Source organism: Protopterus annectens, chromosome 2.part2 (genome assembly GCF_019279795.1).
Source record: "Protopterus annectens isolate FY-2018-M chromosome 2.part2, PAN1.0, whole genome shotgun sequence".
Classification (NCBI taxonomy): Eukaryota; Metazoa; Chordata; order Ceratodontiformes; family Protopteridae; genus Protopterus; species Protopterus annectens.
In genome coordinates this window covers 420,408,492-420,428,874 of record NC_056730.1, presented here as the reverse complement: position 1 = coordinate 420,428,874, position 20,383 = coordinate 420,408,492, and the positions used below count along the sequence as shown (strand labels likewise).

At 38.0% G+C, this 20,383-nt stretch overlaps 1 protein-coding gene across 1 annotated transcript in view; it reads left to right on the top strand.

Moving 5' to 3' along the window:
• MRPS27 (mitochondrial ribosomal protein S27) overlaps positions 1-20,383 on the top strand; it is a 1,668,787-nt gene that overhangs the window by 90,571 nt on the left and 1,557,833 nt on the right. Inside the window, exon 2 of the mRNA XM_044063934.1 lies at positions 18,036-18,094. Within this exon, the coding sequence (XP_043919869.1) occupies positions 18,036-18,094 (59 nt within the window). The remainder of the gene's footprint in view (positions 1-18,035; positions 18,095-20,383) is intronic.

Sequence of the window (20,383 nt, the reverse complement as noted above, 5' to 3'; positions counted from 1 at the left end):
CTTGCTCTTCAGACTTTTCATCCTCTTTTTTTTTTTTTTTTTTTTTTTTTTCTTCCCCCAGGGCCTCTCAAGGTATTTACAGACAATACTACAGTGATGTGGGATATCAACAGCAGGGAGGAACAAGATCTTACCTTCTTTGCTGGTTGGCTCTCCTGGTATGGGATCTTGTTGTCCAGTATCAAGTGACTCTTCAGGCAGTTTACATCCCTTCAGGTCAAAACATTATAGAAGAGACACTCTGAGCAGGTCCTTAACTCAGTCCCTCAAATGAATGCTTCACAAGGATGTGTTTCTGGACATTGTCCACCAGTGGAGTACTCCTCAATTAGATCTGTTTGCCTCCCCACCGAACAGACAACTTCCTCTATTTTGTGCCAGAGTCCCAGGTCCTCTGGTGTGGAAGGTAGACGCTCTCTCATTTTCTTGGAAGGGGATGTTTGACCTATTCTTCAATTAAGGCCCACTTACCAGCTATCTCTGCTTGTGTGCCTTTATCTCCTCCTGTTTAGCTTCTAAATTTGAGGCTAAACAACTTCTTAAAGACATCCTTAATATTAGACCTCCCAGGTAGCCTGTTTCTCCTCCCTAGGATCTTAATTTTGTTTTGGAGAAATTGTCTCAGGCTCCCTTTGAGCCTGCTGCTTCAGCTTCCTTGCAACATTGTTCCTGGAAGATTGTTCTTTTGTTGGCATTATTTCTGCCAGACAGGTGTCTGTGCTTCAAGCCCTTATGACTTGTCCTCCTTTTTTGCTATTTCATAAGGATAGGTGTCCTTGCGTACTAATCCTCCTTTTATGCCCAAGGTGGCTAATGAGTTGTTACTTAATCAGTCTATTAATTTGCCTACTTTTTCCCCTGTCTGCAGTCTGTCAGTGAGAGGGTGTTGCATACTTTGGATGTGCATAGACAATTCAGATTTAATTGGATAAGAGTCTATTAGAAAATGTGATCAGGTTGTTTCCTTTCATCCTTGGTCCCTAGGATTAGCTGTATCCAAGCAAACTATTTCTTCTTGGATCTCAAAGGCTATTTCTTTTTGTTATAGTTTTCATGGTAAGAACCTTCCTTCTTCTATAAAGGTAAAAAAGAAGCCAACCAGTGCTACTAGTCCACAAAACACTCGAAACAAAGCACTGTTACTGCAAACTGGATTCAAAGTATTTCCTTTATTGTAAAATCCTTAAAAACAGATGATTGAGCGCTTTCTTCCCTCTCAAGCAGGGATTTCATCAGAATCTAACTTTTCCCCCCCAAAATTTCCCCTTAAATAGTGAATTACATCATTAAATCATTAAAACCTGGTGACTCATCTTATTAACATATAAAATTCATAAATATGCATTCAAAATATATTCATTCAAAATATATTCAAAGTGTAAAGTCCTAAGAAATAATATAACTATAAAAACAAATAACTATATCTTAGACATTTTATATGAATGTGTGTGTACATATTTTTGTGTAACATTATTTCATTAACTCCACTTTTTTGTATAACAAGGGCTTAATAGAAATAACTTCATTCAGCCCAGGGACTTGACTTGCTTGTAACATAATTTGCCATCTTAGCTCCCTCTCTTCTATGTAACTTCTATAATTACCCCCTCTGGGGTTCTTTAAAACCTTCTTTAAGATGGCAAATTCAAAACCTAAAAAAACAGAGCAGTTTGTGGAATGTTTACATAAAGCATTGTTTAGATTTTTATTAAGTATTTGGTAAGTGTGCTCATAAATCCTGTCCTTTAAATGCCTTTCTGTCTTACCGACATAAAAACTAGGGCAGGTTTTACACAGCACTAAATAAATCACACCTATAGTTTGACAATTACCTTTTTCAAACTTTATTTCTGTCCTTAGAATGTTGTTTAGTGTAATACTCTCCCTAGTGTAAATATATTGGCACTGGGAGCAACGCCCACATTTTGAAGTGCCATACTTATCATTATTTTTATTCTTAAATTCACTTTCAAAACATTTTTTCAAATTGGGTCCAACTTTATAAACAAAATTTTATTACCAACTACAGTCCATAGCTTCAAATTATTTCTCAACATAACCCAATTGTCATTCATAATTTTCTCCACCTCATATGTTTAATTTCCAAAAGGAATGACCATAGATTTTTCAAAATCCTTATTGTCTTCAGGTCCTTTGTTTGTTTCTTCACCCATATTGTGTGGGTTCCCTAAAAGGGGTTTGTATTTCTTTCCCCATTCGTCCCTTACAAAATTAACATAGTCATTAATGTTTTTAGTGGGGTACCCTCTTTCCTTAAATAATCTAGCTACTATTGCCAGTTCTTCATCAATATCTTCCTCATTAGATGTCATTCTTGCTATCCTAATGAGCTGGCCTTTCAAAATACTATTTTTTTGTTTTGTTGGGTGATTACTCGAATAATGTAGGTATGAGTTACTAAAATGTGGTTTTCTATAAACCTTAGATTTAAATGACCCATTTTCCTTTTGAATATTTACATCTAGATAGTTTGTACCATTCTCTTTATATTCATAGGTGAATCTTAAAAATTCTGTACTGTCATTAAAATACTTAATCATTTCTTGAATCTTAGTCTTCGGACCTTTCCACAAAATAAAGATATCATCCAAGAATCTAACATATAATTTTGTATATTGAAAAAAATCACTTTTAAACACAACATTATGTTCCCAGTCCAATAACACAAGGTTTGCATAAATGGGGGCACAAGACGCCCCCATAGCCACCCCTTTGTGTTGCCTGAAATATTCTCCTTCAAAAAATATGAAATTATGGTCTAAAACAATCTCCATAAATTCCATAATTAATTCAATTTTATTACTTATAAGTTTTGTGTGCTTATTTAAACTCTCGGAGAACCATTCCAGACCTTCTTTTTTTGGAATAGATGTATATAAATCTATTATATCAATAGTAATGAAAGTTATATCTTTATCCCACAAATCTTTGTTTATTTTACCTAAAAAAAATCCCAAGAGTTCCTAATCATGTGGTCTGCATTAATAACTTGATTTTTTAACCATTTATCTATCAGCATCCCAAAGGGGTATGTTTTGGACCCTCGACCTGACACAATAGGTCTAAGTTTCAAGTTTTCTAGTCCTTTATGTGTCTTGGGTATTCCAAACATTGTAGCTACTAGGGGTTTCTTAACTTTTAAAAAAATTGTATAAATCATTTGAAATTCTTTCCTCCAGTATGTATTCTTCTAAATAAAAATCTATTTTTTTATTACTAATATTGATCTCGTTTAAGGAAGCTGACGTGTAAGTCAATGAATCATTTAACATTTCAAATATTTTGTGGGAATATTCTAAGCTGTTGTAGAACACCATACCACCTCCTTTGTCAGGACGCATCACTCTGATACTCTTGTCCCCTCTCAAACATTTTAATATTTCATTTTCTTCTTTAGTTAAATTTTTATTTTTAAAAATGTTTTGTTCTCTACCTTTGAGTTTATATATATATATATCTTCCATTATTGCTTTTTCCAAGCTAAATAAAATTGGATCTAGGGACGGGTTAAAAACACTCTTATTCTTGGGTTCATACTTTAGCTTCTCTTTATTAAATATTTTTTGTCCTTCAAACATATATGCTAAATTAAGCTTCCTTAAAAACATTTTTAATTCAATAATAGTTTGTGTATAATCAAACTGTCTAGCTGGAACAAATTTCAAACCTTTCATACAGAGAGAGAAATGTTCCTTAGACAGCTCAACTCCTGCAAAATTGTAAATATGATATCCTAACAGTGTATGTCTCACTCCAGCTTGAACAATATTCCCTACCATTCCTCCCTTTTGTTCCTGTTTCCTTGATTCCTCCACCCTTGTGGGTATTTCCTTACCTCCTGTAGCCCCACGTCCCATTCCTGCTGGTATTGAAAAGTTTGTGGTTCACATACATCTTCATCATATCTTTCAGTGTTGTGTTTCCTTCCATAACTTCTATTTTCTTTAAGTTCTTTAAACTTTCCTCTATAATATTCAATATCTTGTCCTTTATTACTTTTTTTGTTTTTGTTATTATTCAATATATATGCTCTATGGTTTTTATACTCTGTCAAGTCCCTGTGCATTTTTTTACACTTAATTTCATACAATTTATTACATTTAAAATCTATATTATCCATTTTTCTATAATATAAATTTTCATACTCTGAAAATAAAAGATCAGTAGTAATTTTTCTATTCAATATTTTAGTTACATTTTCGGACAATGTTGTGATGATAACAAATATGCTGATATAGGAGATTTTAATGATGTGAACGAAGGAAATGTAAAACAAATGATTTTTACTTTTGAAACTAAAATGCTACAAATTAAAAAATTACAGCTAGAGAATGTATATTTGTCCGAATGCATGGCAAAAAAGATTGTACCCAGAGGACTAAGAATCTATAAATTTCCTTTCGGTTTAGAATATGATGACAAACTGATAGCAGAATTTACTGAAATGTTTAATAGACATGGTTTGGAAATGTTGGGTAAATTATTAAAAACAATGACACAAAACTGAGTCAACTTATAGAAAAAGCTGAAGCGGATTAGGGAGCACATATACCATATTCGTATTGGGTCTATCCATAATGCATTAGCAAAGCATACCATGACACTTGGAATGGAACACCAATTTGTTTTCTGTGTCCTTCAAGCTTTGTACAATAATGTAAGAGGGGGTGATATGGTGAACTTCACCTTGGAGAATGAGCTTAAGTGGATCATTAGGTGCAGAGCCGATAGAGCACCTGGATTGAACGATAAGGTCCAGATTAGACCTATCTTAAAAAAGAGGAGGCTATGCAGACCTAAATAATCAATTGTTCCATTTACATCTGTTCCCCTCAGGATAGTTGTATGTTATCTTATGCTGTTGACTTCAACCCTTCCCCCCCCTTTTCTCCCCCCCCCTCCTTCCCGTTTCCCTCTTTTTTCCTACTTTTATTGGATTTTTTAATTATAACTATGCTAAAGATTTTGGGACATATGTTCATTCTTGAGCATTCATATCCACCTGCTTGACACTGTTTGTAGTTGTTTGTCATGCAGAGATCTTGGGATACATGTTTAGTTATGTCCACTTCCAAGTGTATGCATTTTACTGCTGAAAGTTACTGTGCCCCATTATGTTTTTGTATAATAGCTTGTGCTTTTAATACACTTTTATGATACTTCAGTCTGTAGCATAGAAGTTGATGCTCCAGAAATAGCGTCTGTCTGATGTGTGGACATTTGAAGTGTTGTATTTATATTTAACTCTTCGGATATCAGGTTGTCTCCTGTTAAGTTATGGGGCCCGCTCTGATATATAGTCCTCTGTATGCACTTATATATCTTTTTATATTACCTTTGATGAGTTGTGATATCTATTCTAGTGTGCTGTGAGAATGCTTGTTTTGTTAGACTTTGCTATTCTTGAATATAACAGTCCCTATGTCATATGAATCTATTTTACAGTCTAAATGCTTAGGTTTTACTGCCATCTACTGACAACCTTCAAACGTCACTGGCTGTGCAGATTTTCTCTGGTCTAAGTGACGTCGTTACGTAGCGTGAATACACACTCAGAACTAAGGAGCGTTTTGAATTTACGCTTGGATGTATTATATCACGCCAAGCTTTTGTTTTAGGAATGCTCTGAATATTTCATGGATTACAGTTACTGGTTTGACATATCCATTAATTTCACTTGGTAAGCTTTTTATGTTTATATATGCGGATACGTTTAACGTGTATGGGCTTGTCTAAGTGCTCACCTGAGCTGGTTTACTTTGAAGCCTTTTATTTTGAGGCTGTTATCTCGACGTATTTAAAATTTTTAAACATGTTGGTGTTTAAACACACAAGTCGCTGTGCTTGAGTGTTTGATTTATTTATTTTACACGTTTGATGCCTTGTCATCTTGCACACAACTTTTTACTAATGGGGCATTTGATCGTTCTTGTAAATACGGCAGATGTTTGCTAGAACGAGATTTCAACACTGTTCTTGCCCTTCAGTTGTTATGGGGTGGGTTGTTATAACCCTATATGTCAATGTCAATGTGTTTAACTTGCTTTTAGCATTACTTATGTGAAGCGCTTGCTTTAATGCAGGTTTAACTATGTTCGTTTATGAGATTTTAATATAGTTTTTAAAATAACTTTTGTCCTACGGGCAGTTACAATTTTATAAGTCAATATTGATGTATTTAATTTACTGTCTATATTATTTATGTGAAGTTTCAATACTTGTTTAATTTTATATGTTTAATATTTATGTGGTGATGCTTTTGTTAACCAGCATTGATTGGTTTGAGCTCGACCAATTACTAGAGCTCTTAGGACATTTAAACCTGTTCAGTAGTCACCTTTTTGTAAAAGTCTGAAGAAGCCTAAGGGTGAAAGCGCTTACTGGAATAAACTTCTTTTTGATCAACTTTGGATTTTGGACTGTCGTTTGGAGATTTATAGGTGATTTATATGCCATTAGGAGACCACACTTGAACCTTATGACTGTTTTGTTATCTACTTTTTTATCCAGTGTGGGTTCCGTACTCCGTTTGCTGTGTGTGCTGCTTTTGTTATTAGTAATAAAAAAATAGATTTTTATTTAGAAGAATACATACTGGAGGAAAGAATTTCAAATGATTTATACACTTTTTTAAAAGTTAAGAAACCCCTAGTAGCTACAATGTTTGGAATACCTAAGACACATAAAGGACTAGAAAACTTGAAATTTAGATCTATTGTGTCAGGTCGAGGGTCCAAAACATACCCCTTTGGGATGCTGATAGATAAATGGTTAAAAAATCAAGTTATTAATGCAGACCACATGATTAGGAACTCTTGGGATTTTTTAGGTAGAATAAACAAAGATTTGTGGGATAAAGATATAACTTTCATTACTATTGATATAATAGATTTATATACATCTATTCCAAAAAAAGAAGGTCTGGAATGGTTCTCAGAGTTTAAATAAGCACACAAAACTTATAAGTAATAAAATTGAATTAATTATGGAATTTATGGAGATTGTTTTAGACCATAATTTCATATTTTTTGAAGGAGAATATTTCAGGCAACACAAAGGGGTGGCTATGGGGGCGTCTTGTGCCCCCATTTATGCAAACCTTGTGTTATTGGACTGGGAATATAATGTTGTGTTTAAAAGTGATTTTTTTCAATATATGAAATTATATGTTAGATTCTTGGATGATATCTTTATTTTGTGGAAAGGTCCGAAGACTAAGATTCAAGAAATGATTAAGTATTTTAATGACAGTACAGAATTTTTAAGATTCACCTATGAATATAAAGAGAATGGTACAAACTATCTAGATGTAAATATTCAAAAGGAAAATTGGTCATTTTAAATCTAAGGTTTATAGAAAACCACATTTTAGTAACTCATACCTACATTATTCGAGTAATCACCCAACAAAACAAAAAAAATAGTATTTTGAAAGGCCAGCTCATTAGGATAGCAAGAATGACATCTAATGAGGAAGATATTGATGAACTGGCAATAGTAGCTAGATTATTTAAGGAAAGCGGGTACCCCACTAAAAACATTAATGACTATGTTAATTTTGTAAGGGACGAATGGGGAAAGAAATACAAACCCATTTTAGGGAACCCACACAATATGGGTGAAGAAACAAACAAAGGACCTGAAGACAATAAGTATTTTGAAAAATCTATGGTCATTCCTTTTGGAAATAAAACATATGAGGTGGAGAAAATTGTGAATGACAATTGGGTTATGTTAAGAAATAATTTGAAGCTATGGACTGTAGTGGGTAATAAACCAAATTTTGTTTATAAAGTTGGACCCAATTTGAAAAAATGTTTTGAAAGTGAATTTAAGAATAAAAATAATAATAAGTATGGCACTTCAAAATGTGGGCGTTGCTCCCAGTGTCAATATATTTACAACAGGGAGAGTATTACACTAAACAACATTCTAAGGACAGAAATAAAGTTTGAAAAAGGTAATTTCAAAACTATAGGTGTGATTTATTTAGCGCTGTGTAAAACCTGCCCTAGTTTTTATGTCGGTAAGACAGAAAGGCATTTAAAGGACAGGATTTATGAGCACACTTACCAAATACTTAATAAAAATCTAAACAATGCTTTATGTAAACATTCCACAAACTGCTCTGTTGTTTTAGGTTTTGAATTTGCCATCTTAGAGAAGGTTTTAAAGAACCCCAGAGGGGGTAATTATAGAAGTTATATAGAAGAGAGGGAGCCAAGATGGCAAATTATGTTACAAGCAAGTCAAGTCCCTGGGCTGAATGAAGTTATTTCTATTAAGCCCTTGTTATACAAAAAAGTGGAGTTAATGAAATAATGTTACACAAAAATATGTACACACACATTCATATACAATGTCTAAGATATATTTATTTGTTTTTATAGTTATATTATTTCTTAGGACTTTACACTTTGAATATATTTTGAATGAATATATTTTGAATGCATATTTATGAATTTTATATGTTAATAAGATGAGTCACCAGGTTTTAATGATTTAATGATGTAATTCACTATTTAAGGGGAAATTTTGGAGGGAAAAAGTTAGATTCTGATGAAATCCCTGCTTGAGAGGGAAGAAAGCACTCAATCATCTGTTTTTAAGGATTTTACAATAAACGAAATACTTTGAATCCAGTTTGCAGTAACAGTGCTTTGTTTCGAGTGTTCTTCTATAAAGGCTCATTCTACTAGAGCTGGGGCTTCTTCTGGTGCTTTTTTTCAAGGAGTTAGATACCAATTCTATTCTTGAGGCAGCTTCTTGGACGTGCTTATTTTTACCAAGCACTACAAGTTGGATGGAATCTCCAGAGCTAGAGCTGGTTTTGCTAGGGCCATCCTTCATGGCTTCCTAGAGGGCTGTATTGGTCCCTCCTCCTCCCAAGTTTCTTTTTGAGCTCTGGCACTCTTCCAGCATAAAGAATACTGCAAAAGGGAATGGAAGGACATGGCAGTTGTGTAAAGTCTTACCATAACAGTAGATGTATTTTCCTTCACTGTTGCAGTATTCACTCCCTCCTCCCCTTTGTCCTTTTTCCTTCTTGAATGTACTGGTTGTGTCTTGATTTTTCTTGGACTGGTATCCCTACTGGGCCAATGAGTTCTGAAGATGGTAAGTCCGGATGTCACCTTTATGCCCTATGCTGTGCAAGGAGCATACGTGTGATGTTCATACCTTAAAGCAGCAGTAGGATTTTGTATACTGGCTGGGCGTCAGGCTACCAGAGATTGGAATCCCTAGCGTAAAGAATACTGCTACAGTGAAGGAAAGGAACATGTACTGTTATGGTAAGATTTTACACAACTGCCTTTTCATGTATATATATATTTGCAACAAATAGATCTACTACAGTCATGTGTCCCTTTCCTTTCACTTTTAAGACTATTAATTGTTCTAATTTGCCCATTTAAAGCTTCACCTATTTTTCATAGTTCTTTATTTCCTATATCCAGAACTTGGTTCTTCATATACTATTTCTTTGGATTGAGGTACCTGTTGCAATATCTGCTATTGTCTCCTAATAACATTCTTTACATTGTTCATTCTCCTATTAAAGTTAAGACACGTGTACACTTTTTCTATTGCTAATATTATTTTGGACTTCAAAAGTCTTTTCAAACAACATGGGTTTCGTTATCTGTTGTCTCACAACTTCTTACAGTTACTTATTTTATTGTGGTTGTATCTCTCTTGGAGACTTTTGAATGTAACTGAAACACACGATGCTCGTTTTAGACACATAAAGAAACAAAAATGAATTAAGTGCTTTCGTTGCTTTAATAATAAGAACTTCATCAGAATAATCAATGTAATCCAAACTTCTTATTTAAACAAATGAACAAACAATGAATGTAAAATTTAGCTATTTAGCGACTGCAGTGGCAGTGTCTTAGCTTTGATACTTGCTTACAAGCTAAGATAGTTCCAAGAGGGTTGCATATAACCAAAATGCCAACTTATCATGACACTTATCCAGAGTTGCTAAAGCAATGGCAGACATTGAATCTGAATTGCTCAAGGCAATATATGAGAATTATGAATGCACTCTTTGACTCTACTGAAAGTAATCCTAAAAGTGAAATTCTGGAACTTTCTAGGGACTTGTTTGTTGATATTGAAACTAACCCATTTTGTGTTATTTCATGAGTCAATAGAAAGATTGGCAGACTTTGAAAAGGGGCTAACTGAGACTAAAAAATGAAAATTAAGAAGGGATTTTAATGATTTTAAAAATGGTGCTGTCTTTACTTGGTCAAATAGCAGCGGTCACTGTAGAGACAAGGGGGTGGAGCTTCAACAAACAAATGAGCCACAGCAATTGGTTGAAGCATCACAAACTGTTATACAGTGTTTGCAGCATGAAAGGGTAATAATAGATTTGAAGATTGTGACCGCTGTGGACCCTTTGCACTAGGTTCATAGGTTCATACTAGGCTATCTGCCCTGGGGCATTTATAAGCCTAGCCCGATTGTGTTTGGCTTACGCCACCCCGTGATTTGAGTATACTGTGCCCTTTTTAAAGTTTAGTTTACTGTGCCTCTGTCTAATAGTGACACGGAAGTAATCCCCGAGACAAACCTACGATTCCCCATCCACTCATCAAGATTCTTCTTGAAAAGAGTCAGTGAGGTGCTCTGCCTAACATGAATTGGAATTCTGTTCCAGAGGGAAGGGAGCCTCTGGGTTATGAATCTGTCCTTCCAGCATGTTCTATTTATTTCTGTGCTGAGGTTCAAGTCCCTCGAGCACGTGGCTCTAAGGGATTTAGATTTACTGAGGTGGAGCATGTCCATTAATTCTGGGTTGGACATAGCTTTATATGTCAGGCATAGATCGCCTCGAAGTAGGCGGTATGCAACTGAGTAGAGCTGGAGTTTTTTTAACCGAGCAGCATATAACATCTGTTTGAGTCCCTTGATCCTCCTGGTGAGGTACTTTTGGGGTCTTTCTAATTGCTGCAGGTGTCGGGTAAGGTACATCCCAAAGGGGGCATTGTATTCTATGATGGGCCTGATGAGGGATGAATAAAGGGGCACGATTACCTTTCTTGATCTAGATGTGAATCCTTTCATGATGAGGTGGGCTATGTAGAAGGTCTTTCTAACCACTTTGGCAATGTGGTTGTCAAAGGAGAGATTGCTATCAACTTGGGTCCCCAGATCCCTAATTACTTTCTCTGTACTTAATGGGTTACCACCTATGTGGTAATTTGTGGGCACATTGTTTTTGCCAAAGGGTATGACTATACACTTTTTGCATTTAGCTTTAGACCATGGCTCTGGCACCAGTTATCCATCTCTGCGAGACCTTTTGAAGGATGTTTGTGTCAGCTGGAGAGTCGATTATGGCACCCAGTTTGCAGTCATCTGCGAACTTGGTGAGCCATAGTCCTCCCACGTTGGCCTGTACCTCAGAAAAGTGAATACCGAACAAGAGAGGTCCCAGGACAGAACCTTGTGGGACGCCACTTGTGACCAGTTTCGAGTCTGACATGGTTCCAGCAACTCTGACTCTGTGGGTTCTGTCTTTGAGCCAGTTTGCGACCCATCTTGTGACATAGGGGTTTATATTTAGGCTGGATAGCTGATCTATGATGCCCGAGTGGGGTATTGTCAAATGCCTTTGCGAGGTCCAGATAGGCTGTGTGGACTACCTTCCCTTCATCTATGGCCTTGGTGACTGTTTCGAAGAAGTCGACCAGGTTCAAAAGGCAGGATCTGCTCTTGACAAAGCCAAATTGGGTAGGATCTAGTGTCTGTAGGTCCCCAATGTCTTTGTTTATGAGTTCCATGATGATCCTCTCCATAGCCTTGCATACTAGGCTAGTCAGGCTTATGGGGCGATAGTTTCCAGGGTCCGCAGAGGCGCCACCTTTGTGGAGTGGGACCACTGTTGCTGTACGCCATTCTTTGGGCACATATCCTGTAGTGAGGCTGAGATTGTACAGCAGTTTTACTTGAGGGATTAGTTCTTCTTGGAGTTCATGTAGGACGCAACCCAGGACGCCATCTGGTCCCATGGACGCAGTGTTTTTTGCTTTAGAGAGGGTGGCCTTCACCTGAGCATCAGAGATGTTTGGGAGGCTGCACTCTGCCGGGATAGATACTTGCTCTTTTGAGGGGGAGGGGGTGGAGAAGTTTGCACTGAACCTCTCTGCCAGGATATTGGTGATGTCTGTGGGTTCAGTGTATTTTTTGTCGTTTAGAATCAACTCAGAACAAGTCTGGGAGTTGCATCCCAGGTTCCTAACATAACTGAAAAAAGCTTTATGATTGTCTTTAGTGTCCTGTGCAATTTTTTTCTCTAAGCTGGCCTTGGAGGATTTTATGAGGGATCGTAATTTTTTGCTAGTACTGATCAGAGATGCCTTCCCTTTTAGGGATTTTGCTCTATCATGTAGTAGCTTCCTCCTTCTGTTGTACAGTTTATTTATGGCTGGGGTCCACCAGACTGGACACCTGCCTTTGGATGATTGGGTCTTGATTTTGTTTGGGATAGCATGATCCATGCATTCCTGGAGATGTCCGTAGAATGCGTTTATATAGGATTCTGCAGTTTGGGCCGTAGTTTCCACTGGCCCTGGGGCCTTGAAGGGATTCCACTTCAGTTTTGAGAAGTGTGAAGTTCGCTTTGTTTTTCACTGTGGTTTTCTGGGCTGGGGGTGGGGTTGGGATGTGGATATACAGTGAAATTAATTTATGGTCTGATCTTACAAATGAGGGATATACTTCTGGTATGGAGCATAGGGTCCCCATGTTGGTAATGATCAGGTCTAGTATGTTTTCCCCTCTTGTGGGAGTGGTGACTAGTTGTTCCATAGCATTTGAGTTTATAAATTCCAGGAACCTTTGGGCTAAGGTGCTGGGGCTTGAGTAATGCTCCCAGTCTATGTTTGGGTAGTTGAAGTCACCCAATATAATGGTGTTTGGAGAGATCTTAGTGTTCTCCAATGCTTTCAGGAAAGCCGAGTGGGATTCCTGACTTTGAGAAGGTGGTCTGTAGGATGCTATAAACTGAAAAGCAGTTTTGTCCACTGTCAGTTGCACATGGATGGTCTCCGATACTTCGTGCACTGCCACTAACCTGTAGGTATGGATATCCTTGATAAATATGGAAACTCCCCCTCCTTTTGTGGTTCGGTCCTGGTTTTGGGGCCAAAAAGCATGATATGAGATATAACCTGGTAGTGCTGGGGTGCTCTCTGGAGCCTTGAACTAGGTTTCTGCCACTGCACAGATATCTATGTTCTCCATACTGAGGAGAGCTTCGAGTGCATGCATCTTGAGGTTAAGACTTCTGGCGTTTAGCAGCATTACCCTTAGTTTCTTGTTCCTTGTGTTGTCTATGGTGGTGGGTTTGACTTTTGAGCCTTGCCTAAAAAAGGCACTATGGGGGTGGCGAGAGCCTTTGCCAATATCCGAAAGCCCAGGGGTGACAGGTGCAAGCCGTCCCTAGCGAAGCAACGTGGCTTGTCGAGCATGTCATCCCAGGCTGACAGACACTGGATCCCCTTTGAATGACACCAAAATTTTAGCCAATTGTTAAAATCGATCATTTTGTCTTTATACTGTGGCATCATTCTAGGTGAGGGTAAGATGCTGCTCAAGGTCAGGGTCATACCGGCCTGGGCTACATGATCAGAGAGCTCCTCTATGTCTCTCTTCATGTAGTCGAGGGAGGTACATCTCAGGTCATTCACGCCAGCATGTACAATGACTGAGTCATATTTGTATTTGCTTTGGAGTGACCTGAGTGCTTGCGTTATGTGGCGGATCCTAGCGCCAGGCGGGCAGCTCACTGTGACCTTCTCTTTATTCAGCCTGGTGAGCGGGACGTCAGTGTGTCTGACAGTAGAGTCACCTATTACAAGAGTATCAGGTGTGTTATTCAGCCTTAAGGGCTGTGACTGCTTGGCACACTGACTTTGTGTGCTATGTATTGTACGTGTTGTTTTTGGGGGTAGCGTTTGCTTGGATGTCTGCTTTGGAGGTCTCTGTTGCTTAGGTAGATTTTTATTTAAAGCCTCCGAGTATGTTTTTGTGTTATGTGTTTGGTTCGCTGTTGTGGTGGGACTATGTGATACTGGAATTGTGTTGTGTGAGGTTACCTTCTCCTCCTGACTGGTTACACCAGTTTTGATATGAGAGAGCTCAGCCTCCAGTTTGGCTATATGGTTGCATCTCTCACATATATTTGAACCTGTTTGGAGGAGGAGAGGGTTGTCCGTGTACATGAGACAGTTGTAACATTGCCTCAAAATTCCCAGATTCACCAGCTGGACTGGAGAGGAAACCATTGACTGACCTTTGGACATGCTAGAGTAATATAGGGAACTGAATTAAAACGGACCAATAGGGGACAAGGTAATCATAGAGAGTATAAGAGTAAGTAGTGCTTATGGTTTATTAGTGCTAACTTGTAAGATTACTTATTTGGACCAGTGAGGGGCCTTAGAATGACAGTGTAATTTGATGATGGTAATTTAGTTTTTAATGTAATGAGTACTACAACGGAATGTAATGAGTACTACAACGGAAGCCATTGCCATTACCCCCACAACACGAATGGAGGAACAGTTACAGCAATTGAGGACAAATGAAAGGAAGGAATGTAAATCAGGGGCCAGTTACAAGGAGCCATTCCAGGAAGTAAATGAACACAGTGTAATTTAATGATGGTAATTTAGTTTTTAATGTGTTAACTGAGAGTGAGATTGCAGAGTCTAACAAAGAACTTACCTTTATACCAGCAGACACCGCAGATATTTCTCAAACCTTATCAGAACTGAAATTGTTTACCAGACAATTGAATCTGTGATAATAAAAATTATACAGCTGCTCTTCTGTTGGAGAGTGAGCTCATTTATACCAAAAAGTAATCCCTTAATTTCAGCATTTGCTTGTGAAAACAAAATATACGAATTATATACAGTGAAACAGAAAAATGCATTTAGTAATTTAAGTAGTGAACAGATAAAAAGGCTATGCAGTCATTAATAGAAAATAAACATATAATAATTAAAAATGCTGATAATTTCTTTCCTGAAGCGTTTGTGCTTCAGTTTGTTTGTATTTGTGTTATTTCTTGAAGTGTTTACATTTGTCTTTGCAAGCATCTGACATTGCTTTTTGCCAGCTAGGCTTCTGGCATTGCCCATGATAGCCATTCTCTTATTTCCTGTTGTCTCGTTCTCCCTTCTTGCATATTGGGCTGCCTTACCACCCTGTAAATAAACTTGTGGCTTAATCCTTAGAAATTGTGATCCCTCCACTTCAGTTTAAATGTAGCGTGTCACTGTATTCTCACACTAGTTTCAGTGGTTCCTTGCCATTTCCAGTTGGATGCAGTCAGTTCTGGCTGTAAAATCTCAGATTTTATGCTGTTGTATACCGTTATGTCACATCACCATTTGCTTCAGAGCTTCATCAAGTCTTTTCTGCCTTGTAATATTTTCTCTGCCACCTTAACCTCTACTCCACTCTAGTCATGCTACGTAGACAAACACACACACGTTTTCAGTCTTTATCAAGTAGGCATCAAGAACTGATATGGTGACCTTAGGGCTGGCAGATACGTTAAAAACGATAGCAAAAACTTACAATTTTGCTGAATACTTGAGGGTGACATTTATTTATTTAATTTCAGCATTTATAATATAATCAACATTATCCATATTCAGTTGCCGTAGCCACTATCAGCTGTTTTAGCCTGATCAGCTAGAGTGCTAACTGCAGAACCAATACTGCTAAGAAAGATGGTGAACAAAAAAATATATCCCTAGATGTGTCCAGAGGCTCTTGTTGGTTCAATGGCACTGATACCAGCATGGTATGCTAAAAGTTTTAATTTTGAGTCCTAGATGAGAGCTAATATTTCACTTCTATGAACCCTACATGCGAGGATTGTGTTTTCTATGAACCCTACATGCGAGGGTTGTGTTTTCATTTAGTAAAACTAAGTGCTAAAAAGGGTATTATATTACTGTTCTGATTACATAATAGTACAGCTGTCCTGCTTTTATCCCTCATTGTAGTATGTAAAAGTATGTGTTATGAAAAAAGCTGACGCAAGATTGTAGTACGGGTTAATAAGAAGTAAGGAATGGCTTTTGGCAAAATATAGCCATGTGTGGAGGTCCAAATTTCCCTTCTTAAACTGCAGTATGTATATTTTTTACTATTTAAACCCCTGAGTAGTAGTAGCTCAGCTAAAGCCATTTGCAACAACTCTTAAAATAACAGGACTAAGCACTGTAAGTAATAAAAACAGAGACTTGCAACAATGCAAGAAACCTTATGTAATTGTCTGTTTTCTTTTCTTCTTGAAGTCGTGCACTAGAGATGTAACCGTTGATACTGTTTGACTTGCTTGCCATCTGTGATAAAAATGTCTTGAACTTTAGTTTCTAGAGCTGTAGGTCTCCACAGCCTCTAGATGGCAGCATGGCCTTGCTGCCCAAGCAGTTATACCCTGTATCTGTTAATAGTTTGATGCTTGAACTCCGCAACTGGCTTCTACATCACTTAAATGACCATGGACAGAAGCTTCATGTTTCACATGAAGTCTGTAAAGTTGTGATTTGCGTTTTTTACGGGAGCTCTTGCATTGATTTTTCTGATAATTTTGGGGCATCTTTTTAAGTTAAAAATATTTTTTGCGTGAAAGCATTTCTTTTTAAATATGGTTTCTTTGACCGAGTAAGTTGGAATATCTACCACCTTAGCAATTAATGTGGTTTGATTGCCAGATTTGGATTGAATTCATGTTGGCCATTAATACAATTTTATTGTGTGTACTAAGTACCTAACAATTATTCACACCATAAAATTATCTGTAACACTGTTTTCTTGGCATGCAATACTTTGGAAAGCACTTGCTTGCTTCTGGTAGAGCAAGACAAGTGCAGGCTTTAGAATGTGGTATGCTGTTGTATAAAATGTTCAACATTCCCCAAATGTTGTACAGCTGTGGAGTTGTGTGTGTGTGATATATAAAAAGCTTGGGGGATGGACCTACAAAACACTTTTTTCAGGCTGCCCTTTTACTGTTTGTAGCAGGTGGCTTTTGGTGTAGTACATTCGCATTTCTTTAGATGTTTAGAATTGGGTCTTGATTTCACATAGCAAAACCAGAATCTTCATTGTGTACTGGCATTGATCCTTGAAACAGTGTAAAAAGGACCTGCCGTGATTCACTCTGATATTTTGTCTGTAGAGAAAAGAATTATTTTTTTTATTGCCATTATGCTTAAATATTTCTTTAGTCTTGATTAGCATGATCAAGGGTCTACAGTGAGTGTGTATGTTGACAAGTCATTCCACATCCATGCTACCATACGCAAGCAATGTTGCTATAAAGGAGAGGCAAGAGGTAAAAGGCCGGGAGAAAATAGGATATTTTTTGTCTCAGTATGCCAGTGTTTGCTTTTCTATTTTGTTTTTGATCATGTTGATTTTTTACTGTTTCACCTTTGTTAGATAAGTTGTAGTCTTATCTTGTGTTTCTTTTCTGCATGTCATCACAAACTGACATTCCTGTTTCATAGTTTAGAGAGATTTTCAGGCAACTGTGTATAGAACATGTGCAGTATTGAAATACTTGTATCTGTAGCCCACAGATGTGCTTGATCAGCTTTTTTGAAATGGAACTTGTTGCAGCCTATGTGTATGGTTTTTATTATGTACCAGAAACCTTTAGCTATAGGCTATTTAGATTAACATAGCATCAAATCATAGTTGACTTTGCTTTTAAAAAACACATGATACACTTTTTGATCTGATGACAGTTTCTTCCACATTATGTTCATACTGATCAAATGATGCCCTTTATCCATATCATGACTGGGTGACAGATTGTATCCATGCCTTTAAGTTTCTGGTAGTTTACACGCCATTTATGGTGTGTGCAAGTGCATTGTGCCCAGCAATATATTTTGAATATTTTAGATAAGTTTAGCTCTTCATCAGCTTTTTTCTATTGCCTAATAATTTATTTGTCTCACTTTTAGTTTGTAGACAACATTTCTTCAAGAGAAGAAGTAGATCAAGCAGAATATTATCTGTATAAGTAAGTATTTTTCTCATGGTTGTGCTCACTGTAAAGCATACAAAGTAAGGGAAAATTGCCTTTAAAGATGGAACTGTTGAGATGTTCGTGTTTCACTGTTGCAGTCATTACTCTTGGATTTATCCTGCTGACAGATTACCCGCAGTCGGCCTGAATTCCAAAGTCTTGGTCCGGCGTCGGTTGCTGTCGCCTCTTCCCTGACTTCAGTGCGCTAGGGGTATAAAAGATGCAGCAGACACCATTTTCTTCAGTCTTTTTTTGCTGTGCGGTGCCCGAAGCAAAAGCAGTTTGCAAGTGCCGGTCGGCCGACTCCTGAGATTTTCAAAATCGAATTTCAGATCTGAAGTCTTCATTAAAGCTAAGTACCCCGTTGGGGAAACTATTTTCTTGCTCCAGACCGATGTCAGAAAAAGTTAACAATTGTATTTCTTGTGGGAAGCAAATACCTCATAAGGATTTTCATTCTTACTGTATTCCTTGCCTAGGCCCTGATCACGACATTGCTAGCTGTCGGTTTTGTGCTAGATTTAACCAACGTACTATTAAGCGTCAGTACGATTTTGCCTTTCATTACTTTGGCTGAAGGTTTAATTATATAATGCTGTCGGAACAGCCGACGACCGGAGTTTATAAAAAGTGCAAGGAAAAGGACAGGCATCCGAGGTCTAAAACCGACGATGAGGCCCCCGCTAGGCCATTTGCCGGTTCTCAGTAAGGCACTTTCGCAGCCCCTGACTCCAGCTACCTCAGAGCCACAGGCCGCTTCCGACTCCCACGTGGAGCCAACTAGGCCTCTGGAAACTATTCCCTCAGATGGGTCTGGAGCCGCTGAGCAGGCATCGGCTTCTGAGGGTGTTTTCAGACCTACATAATTATATGTCAAGCCAACCTCCGCTTCAAAGACCAAGACTAAAACAGCTCTAAAGACAAAGAAACAAGTACAGCATTCTCCTGGACAGACTTCATGCCTAAGAAACAGATGCTTAAAATGGTCGAAGACCTAATTACTTTGAACAGGGATTCCCATCCCCCTCCTGATAAGAGGCCTAGGCAAGAGACAGAATATGACTCTTCTGATCTGGTTTCAATTTCCTCTGATTCCTCTTCTGAACAGGGATACTCTTTTCCTCCCTATGAGGATTCTGATGCTGAAGAATCTATTCCTTCAGCCTCTCCCCCTGAGGATTATTCTTTTGGGGAAACCCTGCATACCATGAGGGAGCATTTTCACTGGGAGAGCCACGATTACTCAGAATCTAAGAAAAGGCTCAGAGATGTTATTTTACTACCTCAGCACAGGCCTCTTGCTATTCCACCAGTTCTAGACATTGTAGATGATGCATTTTCAGAGTCCAGCCTGTCTCCTAGCTCTTTGCCTCCTGCACCTGCTAAGCCAGACAGGTACTACAGGGTTCCAGACTCTCATAAATTTCTATACAAAAACGCTGCTGCTGACCCAGAAAATATTTCTCAGGGTCCCAAAGGGGTCAAGGCTTCTACTGCAAAAAACCCTGTCCCCTCTGATAGGGATTCTAGGGCACTGGACAGATGGGGGGGGGGGGAGTTTACACCTCTGCTACCTTGGCTGTAAGGGCTTTAAATGGCCAGTTTCATATGCTTAAATATCAGCAATACTTAATGTCACTGCTTAAACAGAAAATGTTGACAAATTCTGAATGTTCTGATATCAAGGAAATGCAGGATTTATTGCATGCAGCTAAACAAGTTGGAAAGCATACTTTGCAATGTGGTTTTGATTCACTGGAGGCCTCTTGCAGGGCTGCTGTTATGGGTTTTGTCATCAGAAGGCATGCTTGGTTAAAGGAACAGAATCTGCCTGATCATGTTAAAGCAAAATTATTGGATGCTCCATTACAGCATGATACTTTGTTTGGTGTTGAGGCAGAAGAGGTGTTGAAGAAAATGGAGGATAAAGCGAAATCCATGCAGACAGTTAAGGATTTCCTACAGGTACAGCCACCCGGATTAGTGTCAGACAGGCCACAAAGAGGCAGATACAGACACCCTAGAGGCAGATCCCAGCCCCAAGGCTCATACAGGCCTAAACAATGGGTTGCTTCTACCTCCAAAAGCGGAGAAGACAAATCGCAACCATACAGGAAACAGTCCCAATGACTTTCCTCTGCCAGAACCAAGCACTTATCTTTTGGCAGCCCCCTTAGGGGGAAAACTAGCACTTTTTTCACCAAATTGGCACATGATTACCCAGGACAAATGGGTCTTGAACATAGTGTCTCAAGGCTAAAGGTTCCACTTTCACACCCTGCC